This window comes from Lycorma delicatula, chromosome 10 (assembly GCF_047948215.1).
Source record: "Lycorma delicatula isolate Av1 chromosome 10, ASM4794821v1, whole genome shotgun sequence".
NCBI classification, from domain to species: domain Eukaryota; kingdom Metazoa; phylum Arthropoda; class Insecta; order Hemiptera; family Fulgoridae; genus Lycorma; species Lycorma delicatula.
Genome location: NC_134464.1, coordinates 29,441,588 through 29,461,519, shown reverse-complemented (window position 1 = coordinate 29,461,519; position 19,932 = coordinate 29,441,588). Strand labels below are relative to the sequence as shown.

At 30.7% G+C, this 19,932-nt stretch overlaps 1 protein-coding gene across 1 annotated transcript in view; it reads right to left on the bottom strand.

The window, feature by feature from the left end:
* The window catches only part of Rsph3 (Radial spoke head protein 3), a 121,156-nt gene extending 102,513 nt beyond the window's left edge, over positions 1-18,643 (bottom strand). Inside the window, exons 1-2 of the mRNA XM_075377278.1 lie at positions 18,333-18,643; positions 12,104-12,237 (exon numbers count right to left, since the gene is read on the bottom strand). Coding sequence (XP_075233393.1) covers positions 12,104-12,237 — 134 coding nt within the window. The 5' untranslated portion in view covers positions 18,333-18,643. The remainder of the gene's footprint in view (positions 1-12,103; positions 12,238-18,332) is intronic.
* Between the last annotated feature and the right edge of the window lie 1,289 nt (positions 18,644-19,932).

Below are 19,932 nucleotides of genomic sequence, written 5' to 3'. Positions count from 1 at the left end.
AATTGGGGGAAGGAGGATTATCAAAAGTCAGACTGGAGCAGTAGCAGATTTTAGAGCGAGGTTGGACTGTATGTTCATAGGTGATGAATGAAGCCAACACAACGCCTTGTTGCATGTTGGTTTAATGAATTGTCTGTCGTCTTGACAATTAATGAAATGAATTGTAACATAACGTATAACTTGACATATAAAAAAAAATAAAAAATAAAATAAAACATTAAAGCTAACATTCAACCGAACAAAGAATGAAGTCCATCCGGACAGAGTATGACGTGACCTCCTTGGATCAGATTCGAACGCAGAATGCTAGTAACTATGAGTAACACTGATTATCCATCCGGACGAAAATAAAAATGCGACCGCACTGTGCGGAATTCTAACGTGAATGCTAGTACGGCTTAATTTTCCGGTGAGCGCTAGCACCCACTAGATCGCAGCATCGGACGGCTCGAGGTGTAACGGAACAAGCAGTTATTCTCAACATTTGTAGTTTTACGAAGAAAGAAGCCGAAGAAGAACAAGCCAAAAATTGAAAAAAATTCAGACTCGTGTTTGTAAAGCGACCGGTGTAACCGTTCTTCTTTCAGCACATTTTAAAGTAAAAATAGCAACACGAAACTAGTGGAAATGAATTCAATACTCCTCGTAAAAAACGGCCAAGGAAGAAATTGAAAACTGATCTGGATGATTTCAACAATATGTTATTTAGATGTTAAATGAATTTCACTTACAGCATGGAGAACGCCCCTCTCTGAGGAAATATTGCCATTAGTAAAAGAAAAAATAAGTTTTGATTAGGGCTCTTCATTTAGCCGTGAAAAATTTAGGCTTCCGGTGGAAAAAAAGCTGAAACAGCAGAAAGATTTTGATCGAGAATAAAGATATACGAGATAAAAGGTTCCATTAAGTGTGCTCCATCATGCGGTACGGAGAAGAAAATCGTCTAATTATATAAGTAGATAAAACCTATATACTTTCTTCCCACCCGAAGGGTTAAGCATAGACCGATGGTTCTTCAGATGAACTGAAAAGTCCCCTTTCTAAAGGGAGTCGAAGAGTAATTGTTAATGCGGAAGGAGAAGACGACGGTTTTTATCGAAAGTGCTCTCCTAATATTTAAGTCGGGTCAAAAAACAGGCGAAAACCACGACGATATGAATTTTAATAATTTTAAAAAATGGGTTTCGTCTCACAATGTTCAAATAAATCCAGCCCGTAAATCGAATTAAAAAAAAACAAGTCATAATCGGCTGGCTCATTAAAAACGAGGTACCATTTTTACATGAATTGCTCAAATCAAAAATTGTATAAGCCGATACAACTACATAAAACGCGATTTAAAACGAACAAAATAGATTCTTTGGTGAAAAAGGACATATTGTTGTCAGATTATCACATTAACATCCCGAATTAAATGCTGTTGAGAATGTCTGGGCATATGTTAGAAATTATATTCTCAAAAGAATGTAATTTTCAATTTAGAAAACACAATTGGAAATTTAGAAAGATAAATGTAAATTTCTGGAACGCAGTTTGCTGTGGAAAATTGTGAGACAAATTATTTATTTGAACCGATGCTAGACAAAATTTCAGAATGTTTTATTGTAAAATTACATGAAATTGATTTCAGTTCCGATAGTTCCACGGACGAAAGGTATGATGAAGACATACTGAGTAGAGTTGAAGAAAGAGTGCAACTTGGAAAGAAATTAAATATGATGTGAGTTAGGTAATGTGTTAATTTAGTGAGTCTTGTAATAATTATTTGTGGAACAAATTTGGAAATAGTGTAATATTGTAATATGATTAATTATGAAATTACGGTAAATTTTTGGTTTTTTTAATAAGCTAATTATTTACATTAATATTAACATCATGATCACAATATTTTTTTATGATCTTTTTTTATTTTGCTGACAAATTAGATTCTACTAACATCAAATGAGTTAAGCTTTATGAGATGATTTATAGTGTATGTTTTAATATGTTTGATCTGCGTATAGTGTCGTTAATTGTGTACTTACAAATAAAAATAATCACGAATTAATTTCACCATCCACAATAATATATCTAGATATAGAACTAAAACTATGCGTAGTTAAGTTTTTTAGTGAAGCTATGTTTTACTGAAGTAGATTTGTGATTAACTACGATATATTTGTGTAATACGTTAATATATTACAGGTAAAAGGAACTTTGGCGAAGGCGAAATTATGAAGCTGAGTGTTCTTAATTAATCTTGTAGATGAAGGTTTGCTCTCTATATTCCTGTCTGCAGACCGTAACTCTGTTACTGAATCGAGACAATTAAGAGTACGCGCAGTTACACACCACTCGCCAAACAAACTGTACATACATCCTTCCGGAATGTTTCAATGTTAAAATAAAGTTTTGTTTGGTCATGAAGGGGATCATGAAACGTCATCAGCTAAATCCCGAAATGTAAAATTTGATCCGATTAGCATACTTATACATTGTATACTTTATAGTATTGCATTATATTCGCAACTATTTAGTATAACTATATAGCTGAAGAAGTAAAAACCTTTTTTAAAAGGAATTAAAAAAAAATTACAACCTAAGCTAGGTGTTATTCTATTTTAATTTACATATAATAGAATATACTAATAAATTAAAACAAATTTAACGATAAACAGTGAGAAAAAAGTTTTAAAAATAAAGACAAATTTTTAAATTCTTCTTTTACTGTATGTAAACACGCGAATTTGTATATAACGGAGCGATAAAGCTAACTTGTACGGTTGTTGTTAAATGCAGTATCTCTCTCTTAAACGACTTTGGTTATCTAAATATACCTAACACCAAAAAAGATGTTTTTTTTTAAACAAGGTAAAAAAAAATAACACCTGGTCTGAAGACAAATAATTACTATAATTTTGTAATTATATTGCGACAAAGTAGTATTAAAAAAAAAGATTACGATGTATTTCCGTAAATTTTATATAATTCATTCCTATTAAATAATAAATAAATGTGAATGACTCTAATTCTATACATCTACAAATGCTTTTTATAGCAAAACGCAAAGTCGATGAAAGCATTCTAGAAGCGATTCATATAGAATATTGTTAGAAATAGAATAAACAAACTTAAAAATAACTATGTACTATTTATAAAATACATCAAAACAATTCGAATGCACGAAAGTTTTCCCTAGTGACAAATTCACTTTATCTCGCAAGAGCATTCTTATATCCACTAAAAACAAACAAAAAACTTGGAAGCTAACAGATTTAACAAATAAATTTATTTTTTTATTGTACATAGGGCACGAGAACAAACACATAAACATACATTCAGGTTAAATGCGTTTAAAATAATAATTAACAAACGTCAAATAAGAATCTTTTGTTGTAGATAAAGGCGAATTTACAATACAGACAATACTGAAAAGTATATAATGTAGGAATTTAGTAATTTTATTAAATATACTTATTAATAACACTTCGTAGTAGACTTTAAATTAGGATGATATTTGTTTATTATTATCTGCCCCGAATATATATTAAAAAAATATTTTTAGTCAAGATTAACTGACGGCTGTCAGAAAAGAATTTCCAGATTATTTCAACTGAAAAAAAAAAAAAAAAAAAAATAGCAGTTATTGCTGAAAATTTATTTGTGTAAATTTAATATTTTTAATTACAATTAGTTTATTGTTAATTTTTACTTAAAATGTTTTTCGTTCACACTTCATCCAAACTCTGTAACTGATTAATCCAAACAGACGGCTAATATTGAAATGAACAACCTGTTGAACTAATAAGCCTTTTGTTACTTTAGAAATTAATGTTATTTAGAAATTAAAGATAATGTGATATATTAAATTTTTTCTCAAAAAATGGTTAAAATACGATCGATAATGCTCGATCGTACGATCGAGTAAATTACGTCTCTCATATTTAAAATTACGTCTCTCATATTCCTACGAAATTTTAGCACAATAAAAAAAACAAATCACAATACTAAATATTATCAAGGAACACAACAATGGATATCTTTGACCAATGAAAAACCATCATTATTGAAGCCTATCTTTTTTTTTTGTCTTCAGTCATTTGACTGGTTTGATGCAGCTCTCCAAGATTCCCTATCTAGTGCTAGTAGTTTCATTTCAGTATACCCTCTACATCCTACATCCCTAACAATTTGTTTTACATATTCCAAACGTGGCCTGCCTACACAATTTTTTCCTTCTACCTGTCCTTCCAATATTAAAGCGACTATTCCAGGATGCCTTAGTATGTGGCCTATAAGTCTGTCTCTTCTTTTAACTATATTTTTCCAAATGCTTCTTTCTTTATCTATTTGCCGCAATACCTCTTCATTTGTCACTTTAGCCACCCATCTGATTTTTAACATTCTCCTATAGCACCGCATTTCAAAAGTTTCTAATCTATTCTTTTCAGATACTCCGATTGTCCAAGTTTCACTTCCATATAAAGCGACACTCCAAAGATACACTTTCAAAAATCTTTTCCTGACATTTAAATTAATTTTTGATGTAAACAAATTATATTTCTTACTGAAGGCTCGTTTAGCTTGTGCTATTCGGCATTTTATATCGCTCCTGCTTCGTCCATCTTTAGTAATTCTACTTCCCAAATAACAAAATTCTTCTACCTCCATAATCTTTTCTCCTCCTATTTTCACATTCAGTGGTCCATCTTTGAGGCCTATCTAAACATCGAATATTTCTGATAAATTGGAGTACACGAAATTCGAAATAAGTTAATGCTTAATTTTTTTTTATCAATCACAATTGAATACATCAGACCAATCGGAATACTATAAATGTAGTTTAATCGTAATAGGTAGTGTCGGGTTCGCTAACAGGTGCCGCAAGATGTTATTAATATGCGTCTGTAAACCTGCGCACTACCGACTAAACCGCCTCCCCTGACTACCACCCTTTCTGGAACCTCTAGCGAAACATTCCTACTGGAAGGGGGGTTACACACCCACTCACACACTCATATATCACAATCACACAATATATACAAATACAAGAAAGAAAAACTCAAGAATACAAGTCTCATAACAATATAAAAAAAAATCATGACAAACCGATACAGCAAGAACATAAAATGGTAAGGAAGAACAACGGAATTAATATAGCTAATCGCAGTACTAAAAATATTGAAACCGTATTCCAACCAATCACAAGACATCGTTTTTAAATAAAAACACTTAAAATATTTTCATAAGAAAAGGTGTACATGACCATTTAGCGGCCGTGTCCGAACACGGCCATCTCCGGGACATCTGCCGAGAGGACCGTACTCCACAGGGTATAAGAAAACGGCCTCATGCCGTATTAAACGAACCACCGTAAAGAGGCGGTACGAGAGTCAAAAAATGACAAACCAGGCTTAGGAGCTTCTATATTGCGTAATCTATAAATGGAAACCGCACAAAAATTCCGGCCGCGAAAGTGACCGTTTTCGCAATTAAATTTTGTTAAAACAATAAAAAGCTAGACATCACCCCACACCGTCCCACGAAGACCACAATTTCAGCATATGCGACTCCCTCCGGAGAACGGGGCGCATTCTCCCTCCAAATAACTAGAGCTCCTGTAGGCACACTCCTGCTAGCCCATAGGTGTTGGTACCGAAAGTACTTCAGCAGATGGACTGAAGGGGAATCACGCCGGGATTACTAGGCTCAAAAGGTTAGTCTATCACGGTCAGAACCAGTAAATAAATTACACCATGGTCCATACGGATAGGAACGCAAATTACCAAATACGTCCATAAATAAAATTTAAAATTTATAACCGCCACTAAATAACCAATGAAATCCGCCCGATAATAGAAAGATACAGCAGCACGGGACATTGTCCAGGCTCTGCGATCTGTAGGTAGAAATATTGACACTCCCGCCATTTTTGCGTTCTGTCCCGTTCCATGACCATTCAGATAACTAGGAGAATTTCAAGATTCTATTTAAATCTATAGTGAACTAGTTCTGTTCTATATTTTATTATTTTTGAAGCTTAATAATTTATTTTACAGGTGACAAATATTAAAAATTAAAAAAAAAACACGATTGTCAAGAATACATTGCTGACATACATTGCTATTTAATATAGGATAATTAAAAGAACATGCAGATCACAATTTTGTATATGTGAAACGGTTTTCAGTTGCTGCGGTGGAAAAAACATACATACACCCTAAATACATTATTTCATTCCTGTTTGGACAGTCGTGTAATATATTGTTAGAGTATAAACCACAGTGAGTAGTTTTTAAAAGTAAATTAAAAATATTTTATTTTTTCAAACGTCTAAATTGTACTAAAAGCTGTTTTTACACGACTGCCCAAAAAGGAGTGATTTAATGTATTTAGGGTGTATGTATGCATGTTTGTTCCACCGTAGCAGACCAACGACCGATTTAAATGTATGACATCGCGGTGGAATCCGTACGTTACGGGGAGTGACATAGGCTATATAAATATGTATGAATAATTATAACTAAAGGACACAAAAAATAATTTTTTTTTTTGTCTTCAGTCATTTGACTGGTTTGATGCAGCTCTCCAAGATTCCCCCTATCTAGTGCTAGTCGTTTCATTTCAGTATACCCTCTACATCCTACATCCCTAACAATTTGTTTTACATATTCCAAACGTGGCCTGCCTACACAATTTTTTCCTTCTAAAAAATAATTTATACGATTCTAAATGGATGATAATAATCTCAGTATCGATTTATTCGTGTCGAAAATAGTTCTATTTTAATATCTGCTGAGGAAATTGTTTATAAACATTTAAGAAAAAATCTTATGGTTTTTTGACGGCAGTATGTTCAATCATATAAGCATTTTCTTTGTTCTTCCTTTATTTGTTGGTATTGCTTCATATAATTACTGATAAATATTAACCAATAATCAGTTTATTTTATTAATAAAATTAATAAATAATAATAAATATATAAAAATACAAATATAAAATATAAATAAAAATAATCATCGCATAGACATTAAATAAATTAAATAATCTGTAATAATTAAACGGACTGCTTTTAGCGGGAGAGAATCGTGGAGGGAGCCGGTGCAGCCGTCCGGCGCACTACCATTGGTCCACTCAGCGCCACAATTTTATAGCTAAATATTAAATAATAATCATCCCTTTCTTTTATTTAATTTTTATAATTATTTTTATTATTTACATGACTGCCAAAAAAGGAGAGCAATGTTTATAGGATGTATATATGTATTTGTTTCACTGTAGCTCATCAACGACCGAACCGATTATGATTAATGACCCCGCGTTGGAATCCTTACGTTCCCGGGAGTGTCAAAGTCTATATAAATATGTATGTATATTTATAAAAATATATATATAATAATGGAGATTTGCCAGTTGAAGCACAAACCTTAATGAATTGAATTAATGAACTGTAAGTCTATCACTGTGAGCTGAGCTTGAACTGAATGATTTGAATCAATCGAATGAATACTATTATAAAAATAATAGAATTAAATTTACGTTAAATGAAATATAATATTAAATTAATTGAAATAATTTCTGTTTATTACGGTGGGGGCTGCGTGTGAGGCTAAAGTGGTGACGTGATACGAGCACCTCGTGCGAGGCTAAACCATCAACTGGTAACAAACTGGATGCCTCTGGGGCGCTGTTTTGGAAGGTTCAATGGGGTGCTCTTAAAATATTTCTGTAAACAATAATTAAAATAACCATAAAAATTATTTAAATAAAAAAATCTAAATAAAAAAGGAAAAGAACCGGTTTTCAAAATTCAAACGGAGTATTTGTTTGTAGGTTGAAGGTTAACTTTTTCATGCATGAAGTACACCCTCGATCTAATAGATAACGGTTATTCGGAAATTTTGTAATATTTTCGCAACCAATCTTCCTCTTTTCAAAATTGAAACGGGGTATTTGCTAGTATAACCCTTAACTGGCATAGTGGGGTCTTTTTTGACCCAGACAAATCTTTTCCATATATTGTTTCACCAAACTAAAAGAATACCTGGAGGGCCAGCTTCCTGGATTTCTAACCTAAAAAAAACCCCGCCTTGCTAGTTACATTACCTTTTTGCTAAAGTTACTATTATTTTTTAAGGTGCTATTTCTTTACTGATTTCTCAAGTCCAGATGGATACAAACAATTTAAGAAGTGAATTAAGTTAAATTGACAGACTGTTAGATGGAACTTTATTCGATGTTGATTTCACGTCTAATTCCTCTGATGCCATTCCGGAAGAGTGTCAGAATGAAAGAGATTCAGAACAGTGCGTGGATGAGTCTGATCATATTCCTGAAACTGATGAAGAGAATTTTGTTCAACCTCAAGAAAATGTTTTATTAACTCCTGAATCTCATGTATCTGAAAACGTTTTGCTTGGATGCAGAAACAAAAAAATTAACGAAAACATAGTTCTACTATTCAAGTAGTCTACGATTTCTCTACCAACTGGTAGTGTGCGGGCTCATAATTTGCTTAGCAAGCAGCCAGATTTGTAGGGCAACGCAAGCGTTAACATACCAGTATTGGTGTAAGGTATATTTTTATAAATGAAGAAATGATCTAGATAATTCTAGAATATACAAATGTTTGTATAATAACAGAAATGGCGATAAAATTAGAGAAAAAAATTTAGATTTTCAATATATCCAACGCACTGATAAAGCTGAAGTACAAACATTTTTTGGTTTATTACACTTAGCTGATTTATTTAAATCATATCATGAAGATTTGACAGATTTATTTGCTAGTGACGGAACCAGACGAAATATTTTTGGATTAGTTTGACAAAAAAAAAGATTCTCTTGTTACTAGATGCTATAAAGTAATGCTATAAAGTTTTATGACTAGAAGTCATAAAAAGTTTGAAAATAAATTGTGTAACAAAAGAATTCATCCTAATAAATTGTATTTTAGTACCTTTCATTATATTACAAAGTAAATGCAAGACGAGAAAAGGATTTATAGAACGCATTTTGAAAATTCTCTTGCGTCAGAAAAATAATTCACCCATTATTCTTAACATTTTTATTTATAACTACCTTTATTTTTCATATAAATAAAATTTTCTCGATTCTAAGCCATGAAAACATAATTCAATGACTAAATCTTCCAGAATCGTGTGCTATGTACCAGTGTTTCTTATTTAATAAATCACTGGCTATGCTACAGCTATATTTTACTTTTTGCTTAAAGTATATTAGGGTTGTAATAAATGACTGATTAATTTCTCGTCTATTATTAGTGAATAAACTTATATAATTTAACTTCAAGCTAAACAATAAAAAAAAAATATAAAAAAAATAAGTCAACGGCCTTTAATTGTTTTCTTATTCAACTTCTATATATACGAGTACCAAATAACTGATATATGTATATTGATAAATCATTATCGAATCATAATTATTTATTTATTAAACTAATAACAGCGTATGGCCTTTTTCCTTCGCTTTTTTTATGATACTATTAATAGTGAAAATATTTCCAAGGTTTAAATCTAAATTAACTTTAAATTATTTTAACATTTAATATATATATATATATATATATATATATATATATATATATATATTGATTTATTAAATATTTTACCTATATAAATAAAATAGTAAATGTTCGTTTGTTCAAAATCTTAAATCTCCGAAAATTCTTCACAGATTGCCTTGAAATTTTGACACAACGTTGCATTCGAATACGCGCGTGTTTTTATATAACTACTACTTATATACCTAAGATGTCACACCTGTGACAGGTAGAAACGTGCTTTTTTTTAAAAAACAGCGCTATCTATTGGACATAAAAGCAACACACTCTATACTAAATATTTTACGATTCCATTTCAATGTTTCCGATATGTGGACTGCTATAAACTAAAAAACTACTGGACCGATTTACGCGCGGGAAAAAAGGGAGAAAGGGAAAAATCGGAAAAGGTAAATTGGAAGAAGGTAAAAAGTGAAGAAGGGGAAATGGTAATAAGAAAAGGGGGAAAACGGGGGAAGTAAATGGAAAGGGCAAAGGAGAAAAATGGCACGAAGGGAATGAGGAAGGAGGAAAGGGAACCAAGGAAAAGAGAAATGAGGAAAGGAAGGGAAAGGGAAAACGGGGAAAGCGAATATGGTAAAATGAAAATGGGAAAAGGGAAAGGTTAAAATTTGTAAAGTTCCGTAATGTTCATTTTTTTAATGTTTTATCAATCATCATTTATCATTTACGCGCGGGAAAAAAGGGAGAAAGGGAAAAATCGGAAAACGTAAATTGGAAGAAGGTAAAAAGTGAAGAAGAGGAAATGTAAAAGAGAAAAAGGGGAAAACGGGGGAAGTAAATAGAAAGGGGAAAGGAAAAAAGGGCACGAAGGGAAAGAGGAAGGAGGAAAGGGAACCAAGGAAAAGAGAAATGAGGAAAGGAAGGGAAAGGGAAAATGGGGAAAGCGAATATGGTAAAATGAAAATGGGAAAAGGGAAAGGTTAAAATTTGTAAAGTTCCGTAATGTTCATTTTGTTAATGTTTTATCAAACTTTCAATTGTGTTTATTTAATCTATGCATATACTTAAATTTAGCAATAGCGAAGCATTGCCGGGTCTGTTAGTTTATTAATATATATTAATTTATCAAAATTATTTTATTTATTTTTTTTTCGTTTTCGTTATCAATTATAGTAAATTATATTTATTAATAAATTATATTGATATGAATATCTTTTTTTAATTTTTATTATTATTTTTGGTACTTAAAAATTTTATGGAATCCATTTCTATTTTACGTTCCACATATTTCAAATAAATTTAATTTTTGGACTGGTGAAAAAATTATTTGTGTTGTAATATTTATTTTTTTCTACATTTCCATGCACGCCAGTAAAAGTCATATCTAATCTAGTATGGCTTTCGTTCTTTAGTTGCTCAAATTATGACACAAACAAACAAAATAAATCATCCAATCAGTTATTTCAATTCTGCTTAGTCGAGTTCAAAAAAAAATAAAATAAAAAAATGAATGACAACTAGTAAATAACATTCATAAAATAACTTTAGTTGGTTCGTGTAAGATTAAAGGTGTTTCCTTATCTTTTTCTTTTTTTTTTTTAATCACAACCAGTATGTAGCTACGTCCATTGTTAATCTCTAGGAACTAATTTTATACCTGTTGAGTCGCCAAGATAGGATCTGTTGTTAACTGAAATTTTAACAAATAAATAGTGGCGAAAAATTATCGGGAAACTAATAACGTTAACAACTGGATAATATGCAATCGAACCAAGTTTCCTGACTGGAAGGAAAACGCCGACGTTCTACACCAGCATAACACACAAAATAATAAATGGAAGGACCTCTACAAAAGAGAATTCTCATAGAGATTCGTACTTCATCATATTATCATAAAAATAAGATTCATAAAATAAAAAAAAGAGAGAATTATATTCTTTTAGTAATTTAAATCAAATACATTAGTAATCTAATGATGGAAACTGCAGCATTTATATAACAACTTTTTTTTTATGATCTCGTCATATTGAAGCTGTGCATTGGAGATGGAAAGGGAATTTTTGTAAAATATGAAAAATTCCATGCCTAACCGAGATTCGAGCCTGGGAACTCCGGTTGAAAGGCCGAGACGCTACCACTCCGCCGAAGAGATCGACCTCGAAATTCTCAAGAACAACAAGGAACCCTTGTTGGGCTTACAGAGTTCCTTGTTTGGCTTACAGTTATTTGAAAACTAAAGTTAGCTTCCAATTATATTTCCTACTGATACTAATATGCTGCATATCAGCATGCTGAACGCACTAAAATTCTTTTAGTGTGCGATAATTAGTCCTTTATGCGATATTTTCATTCTGATATCCACGAAACTGGTTGCGTAATAAACATCACTACTTTAAGAGAAAGTAATACTGAATGGTGTACGCTTTACTTCAGGATATTCACGTGCATCACAACCATAAGAAAGACTAAGTAACGTAACGTAAAGTCACAAATTAATATTTTTTCAAATTATTCAATTTTCTATCAAATAAAAAAAAAAATACACTCGGTCTTAAATTTAGTTAAGGAAATATATGAAGTGGATATATCAGTACTTACGGTAAGTCATTCCTATATCTAAATCTTCTTGCGAACAAAGTTCTCGGATTGCTTGAAAAGGAGTATATATTTTTTTCTGCATTTCTATATATGTTATTTGCAAGCTGATCTTGTATTATAGGTAATCCAGGCATCTGAAATTTTATAATTTAATCGTAAATGATACATTATTATACACACACACACACACACACACATATATATATATATATATATATATATATATATATATATATTATGTTTTATTTAATGTGAAGATAGTGTGAATAAAAGTTTTGTTTCATTACACTAGGGCATATCATCTGATACATCAAGATGATGTTTGTATACTACCACTAAAGCTAAACCTAAAGCTACTAAGCACTAAGCTTAAAGGTAATATTGATTATAATTATTACGGTAAAATATTTTAAATTATTTAAAAGATAATCAATATTGCTAGAAAGCTATGCCCTAGTTAAATTACAGAAAAAATTTATTAAAAAAAAAATTAATAACTTAAATTCAATTAAATTATTAAACACTTAACGACAGGGAATAAAAACAAAATTAATATTCTACCTTTGATTGTAAAAGACTTTTACGATTAACAATAATTCAGTAACAATTAAAAAAAATTAGTAAAAATATTATTAATGAAATAAAATTGTATGTACTTTTCATCTTAAAAAATCCCTTTCGGCACGCCGGCAGACGGAAATAGATTTAACCAGTGCTAAGTAGGGAATAAAAAAGATTTCCAATGGTTGCATGTGAAAAAAGTTTCACATGTTTAGCATACGAAAAGTCTCATCTTCTTACAATTCCAGCAAAGTTTTGGTCATCCCTTATCGTAAGGGTTGGTCATATCAAAAATTATTTCAGACAAAAGTTTTAGGTAATGTTTAGAGGACTAACGACCACTTCAAACCGATTCGAAACTGTGTCTATTAGGGATGTATGATTTTTTTTTTCATCTAAACCCCATTTTTTCCACTTCCGGGGCCAGTGGCTGGTGATATAAAAACACATTACTTATATATGTTTTAGGCCAATAGAATAGTAAGAACGTTTAACGAATTTGATATTTTACTTAATAAGAAAGTTTTAGCGATTTTTTTTTTCGAAAAAGCCCCCGTTTCCACCCCCCATGGTCCGATTTTCCCATTAACGAAATCGACCGAAATATTGGGTCGTTATATTTTATGTATCAGTTTGAAAGTGATTGGCGTAAAATTACGGCAGTTATCGTGCCCAGAATAAACCGATATATATATACAAATGTATTATAATATACATTTTATATATGTATATGTAAAAATTTGAACTGACGATGGATTTGGGGTCTGGGGGATGTGAAACGCGAAGATATGTCAAAATTTTCGTGGAGTTGAATCATGGTACCCATTACAATAGATAGCTTTCTTATGAAATCTACCTAAAAATGTGTATATGTAATTTAATAGGCGTACAAGGAAGTTACGTGGTGCCCAAATCAGATTTTACCTTAAACGATCTTCCTTTTTTGTCAACTTTCCTTTATACGTTGCTCTTATTTAAGCAGCGCGTTTGTAGGCCTGCCCGTATTTTAATTATATAAAAATTTATATATTACTTCTCACTAAATAATATTACAAATTGTGAAATAAAAAAAAAAAAAAATCTATTATCTTTAGAATATAAATCCTGCTTGAAACAATGCAAAATTGGTAATCGAAGTTTTCCTACAATAAAATACAAAAATTTAATAAAAAGGACATACAATACATGCATGCTTAAGCAAACTCAAGATTATGTATGATCATGAGATATTCTCTCTTATATGCTCTTTAGATAAAATTTTCAATGTGGGAATCCAGTTTAACCGTCTAGCGGTTGGTTGAGATATTAACTTTACTTTTAATTTTTGTTGGCTGGCACTGACTTCAAAAATATTTATTTATTGTTAATACTTTCACTTTAGTTGATAAATAAAAATATAATTTTTAACTTTTTGTAATATTATTTTTTTAAGTCGGTTTCTTAAAAACCGATTTAAAAAAGTCCAAAATCCAAAACATTTGGATTTAACTGCAGTAATAATAAGCCCTCATTGAGTGCTTTTTAACGATATATCACAAGTGGTACTTATTTTCATTGGTACCAGAGTTATAGCCAAATAAACTTTTAATTAATGAAATATTTGGTTCTTAGGGGAGGCACATCGGTTTGAATCAGACTTCATATCCATTTTTTTAATTTAAATATATTGATTTATTAATAATTAAAACCTCTCATTGAAATAAAATGTGTATTATGAATTAAAAAAAAATAATGTAATAATATCAGAAGTTTTTAATGAAATAAAATTTTATGTAATTTTCATTTTAAAAGAATGTCTAAATGCAATTTAATAGGCGTACAAAGAAATCAAGTATTGTCCAGATCAGATTATTATTTTTTTTGTGAAAGCAGCGCCTTTCTTTTCATGTAGGCAGTGATTTTTGTTGTTTTTTTTTTTTAAATTTAAAATTAAAATAGAGCTAATTAAATATCAAGTAGAATAATCTTAGAAAAGTCAATGGAATTAAAAATTAATTCAATTATTCTTTAATTTTCGATTTTTTGAAATCGGCATTAAAATCTTGGTTAGTAAGTTGCTAGCTGTTATCAACTGTTTTTAATTTGGAACCGAATTTATTATTTTTTAATTTAGTTTTTAAAATTCTTTTTTTTTAACTTTTATTTTACTTATGAAACAAATTCTTTTCAGTGGAGAAGAAATATCTAGGCTAAAGGACGATAAATCTAATGAAGTTTAAATCGGATCCCATTCATTACACAAAAATAAAATCCAATAGTGGTTTCACATCCATGAGCAGGAAGATCCCACCCAGAAAAAAAAATTGTTCAATTTTTTAAAATAACACTCCTAATTTTTTGTCAATATTTTTCCTCATGATCCATTATAAGCCAGTTGATGACCACTGTTATCACCATCCGGCGTTTCCAAACCAAATTAAGTATAGTACTCTAACAGCTGTATTCACGGCCTAGTAAATACCGTAAATTTCATTTCAAAATTTATTTCAATTAGAATAAATTGGATAGGTAAATTTTCATTGCAGAAAATAAGCACATAACTTCTCTACTGGTAAATAAATACGATGATAATAGGATTATTTATTACTCTTCGCTAACTAAAAAACTACGCTCAATTATAGCAATCTAACTGGTGTTTTTTTTTTTTTTAATAAATGAAATGAAATTTGTAGCTTGTCAAAAAATGGAACCCTGACCGGGATTCCAAACTTCTGTATGTAAGGTTTCAATTTGTTGCGACGTGGACGGGACGCCCTTGTTCAACAGCGTTGCGGTAGATTTTAAAGCGAGGGTGGATTGTATGTGTTCATAGGTGATGAATGAAGACAACACTTTGTTGATTACGGAAGGATTGTGTAATTGTAAGCCGTCTTGGCGGTTTAATATAATTTTGTAACATAACAATAGTAACTTGTAACTTAACTTTAAAAATAGCAAACATAAGCTAAATAAAACTTAAAGTAATGTTCATCCGAGTAAGAATTGAGAGAGTCCATCCGGATACGACCGCCTTGGGTGAGGTATGAGTGCAGATTGGTATAAGACGCTACGTACAGTGCTCAAAGGAGCAGCTTGTGACGTAGAGCGGAGTGATGGTCTGACGACCATAGTTTGCAACCTAGCCACCGCTAGGTTTCAGTACCTGACGGCAAGAGGGGGTGAAAACGTAACACTATTCGTAATCATAACCTTCTAATAGTAGATTTCTGATCATAACTTTCATCCGAAGATTATATTTAGAACAGATTAGGCCAGATTAGGTTAGGTTAGACCGGGCTGAGTTAGAGCCAGACGCGGATGTACTGTTCTGTGAATACCCATGGGACTCTGCTAAGTTCCTCGCCATCCCCTTTCTGACAGGTCATCCTGCAATTCCCACCGGAGACTGTATTGTGCTTATGATGGGTTCGGTCTTCGCGTGATGTAGAGAGGGAGTGGTTCGTCGGTGGGAGACCGACACTATCTTCTGAGCGAGCGGATGGTGTACGAGTGTACGAGTATGTTAGTAATTTTCCTTTCTTCGATGTAAAAAAAAACAACATTCCGCCACTAAAGGGTTATGAGAAAAATACATTAAAAAATTAACGATAAAGTTTTCAAAAATGAAAATTATCTGAGGAAGTCTGCGTTCATAATAGTACAGGGAGTTAGCAGTAAAACAAGTTGATATATCAGCAATTTCATGATTCATATATCATGAATTTCTCCAAATATAACCATAAGGTTATAAAAAAATAAAAGAAAATCCATCAGTGATATTTTTTCCTTGGGGGAACAACGAGGTGTCGTTATCTACGTCCGAACATAAAATTACCAAAGTAAATGATTAAAAATTGCAAACTGAAATTTACTTGAAAAATTAAAACGACTGAAAACGCCTATGCAGAATGCTAGGTTCCATCTTTTGATGCCAAATTGAAAAGTTTAAAATTAAAAAGTTAATGTTTTATGTAACATAAATTTTTTTTAATATGGGTTGACGTACAATTAAAAAATGCGGATCTTTTCCACTATAGGATGCACGCTTAAAATTTTTTCTAAAGAAGTCAGATATTAAAATAACTCGACTATAAGCAGTAATTACTGAATTTATTTCGCTATTTTTAATCACCATTAATAATTTACAGTACTTAGTTTACTTGTATTATGTGGTTATAATTTGTATATTTAACGTTAATTAAACTAGGCAGTTGTTTGTTTTTAATACTACGCAACAAACTTAATAAGATGCAAATTTAAAAAAGAATTGATAAAATTCTATTCTTTATATTTTACCGCATTTTGTTAAAACCTATTTTATTTTGTTTATAACAGTTTTTTCTTACATTTCTTTTTGGAAAATTTTCAGTTTTTCCCTTTTGAAAAGAATTTACTGTGATTAAATTTTTTTTCTTTTTCCTGTTAAGACTCCGGGAATTACCGTTCAGGTATTACTTCAGAGGATGATATGTATGAGTTTAAATGAAATGTAGTCTTGTATAGTTTCAGTCGAACTGAAATGTGTGGTTATTTGAAACCCAACCACCAAAGAACACCGGTGTCGATGATCTAGTATTCAAATCCGTATAAAAATACCTGCCTTTACTAGAACTTGAACACTGGAATTCTCGACTCCCAAATCAGCTGATTTGGGAAGTCCACCGGGTTAGTCTAGCGTTCACCGCTAGACCAACTCGGTGGGTTATTGTGATTAAAATTAATTAATCAAACTCGTCAAACTCTAGAAAGCTCAGTTGACAAGCAGATCGCGGATGGTTAGTTAGATCGATGGCTGGGTTTCTTTCTACCGACGTTCTGTCGTAAGATACTATTCCCTGCAATGCAAGGAAACGTGTTTACATCATTTTAGACACCCCAAGTATAACTGCTGATTATTTGTATGTTTTCGCTTTCTAAACCTTAACGAGCAGTAATGTATTGCAACGATGAGAAAATATAAAACAATTTGTTGTAGATTATTTAATTAATAATAATTTGGAAATATTAAATCATGAGTTAGTAATTAAAGTTAAAAAAAAGTTCGATTTAGTATGTTTTTAAATTAGTTAAAAAAACAAAAAAAAAAAACGGGAAATAGTTGTGTTAAAAAAGGGAATGTATTAAGGTTATATAAATGTGCTTGTCAGGGTTGAAAATTATTTTTGAATGTAAATTTCAGTTAGTCAAAAAAGTAGCGGTTGAATTTTGATGAATATAAAAGTATATAAAAGTACATTTATAAATATGAAATAATTTAAGAGGGAGTGTAATTTTCAATACGCATGACTTATTCTTTATAATAAATATTTCGGGGAACATTTGAGAGGGGTGCACAATGCCAGGCAGAATGTTTTATGCTGCATGGAATTTAAAGTACAATTAAAAATTTTTAATTTTAGGTTAGATTCAAAATTGTTATCGATGATTTATGTTGTAAAATGCATCAGGTGTACGTGTTTTATAAACATATTGATAGAATAAATTATAAAAAAATTAATTTTTTTATAATTTATGAGAGTCCTTTTAAAAGTCCCATATTAAAAATAATAAACAAAAAGCAATTTTCGTAAAGTACTGTAATGGTTCAGATCTCACAAATTGTTTATTTAGTAAAGAGTTTATTTCTGAAAAAAAAACTGACTGTAACTACTATTTAAATCATATAAAAAAATAAAAATTAAAAACTTACTTTGAATTACACTATCCTATTCTGTTAACACGAGTAATTTGATAAACCCGACGAAGTTTTATGTATAGGTACACTTCCAAAATTGAATAAACAAACTGATAGTAAACATAATAACAAACATTGAGCTGGCAACTTGAGATTATATCAGCCGTAGAAAATTTTTATCATTTATGTTATATTTCGATAAAGATTACCATTTTCTGAATTGCATTTTTAATAATAAATGTAAAAAAATAATTTTTGAACACATTCTAACAACACTAAATATTCCCTGCTTCTCCGAACTAACGCGTCACAAGCTATTTTTAGTATTATTGTTAATGAGTACACAAGTACACTTGTTTATGAACATTATCTCTTGTTACTACGACGACCGCATGGATCCTACTTAGTTCTCATGTTCACCAACAGATCGTGTACGTGGTACTAAGTTAGGTTAACGTTGTGTTCAGTAAACTGTTCAGTTTTCCGTTACCAAAATATATAGCTACATTTTTCTGCAATGTTTTCTAGTATAAATACTACAGATAAATTATACTTGTTAACCTCTCCTTCCCTGATTTTTAGTCGATGTTTCTTTTTTGAATTCGTTCGTTATTTCAATAGCAATAATAATTGAATTATATAAACCAAGATATAAATTTATTTTAAAAAGTTCGATTTTCATTAACAACCTCTTTTACATTCTTTATAAATATACAATTATAAATTCTATTCCCCTTAAAGTACTTTTTTGTTAATTTCTGCCAATCAGCCTGGTAACTTGCCACTGCTCTTTACCCTCAGTAGGTTTCAGTATATCCTCTTCAGGAAGTCTCAGACAACATTTTAGTTTTGTGGTCTATTTTACTTCTTTATTATTATGTTCCATTTTTTCCCTATCATTTTTAACCCATATTTCATCCCCATAGTTAAAAATTCTCAATTTTTATCATGTTTTTTCTGCAGTTTGCATTTTTTATTTAGAATTTGTTTTTCTGATTAATTGTATGTTCTCAAATGTTAAAAAAATCTGTTTTAATTAATGATATTGATGTCAGTATTTTGTTCTGAAGGCCTGTAGTCATTAAAAGGAGATAATGTTTAGCAGAATTTAGAAAATGGGGCAGCTCATCTCTTTTCCCATTCCAAGTCTGAAATGAGGAAAGGCATCCAGTGCTGATAATTGTGATTTTTCCTTTCCTTTACAGGGCGTAATCTCCAGTTATGAATGGTTATATGGATATTTTTCATATCTTATTTGATTAGCAGATTTTTTAAAAAATCTGCTTAAATATGTTGAACAGCATTATAAAAAAAATAAAAATGTGTTGATATCACCATTTTATTGTTCCAAGGCAACAGATTGTAAAAGGTTTATACTTTATAAAAATAAAATATACCATAAATTAAATTTTATAGCAAAACATGAACACATTTTACTAAAGTTGACAAAATTCAATTACTATTGTTATAAATTTTAATCATGGGATCAATTTTACTAGAAGCACCTAAATTTTTATTTAACAGTCTTTGAGGCTATACTTTATTCTTTTTCAATACTATTACCATTATTCAATACAATTTTGCATGCCTTTTTTTATTAAAATAACCAGATTGA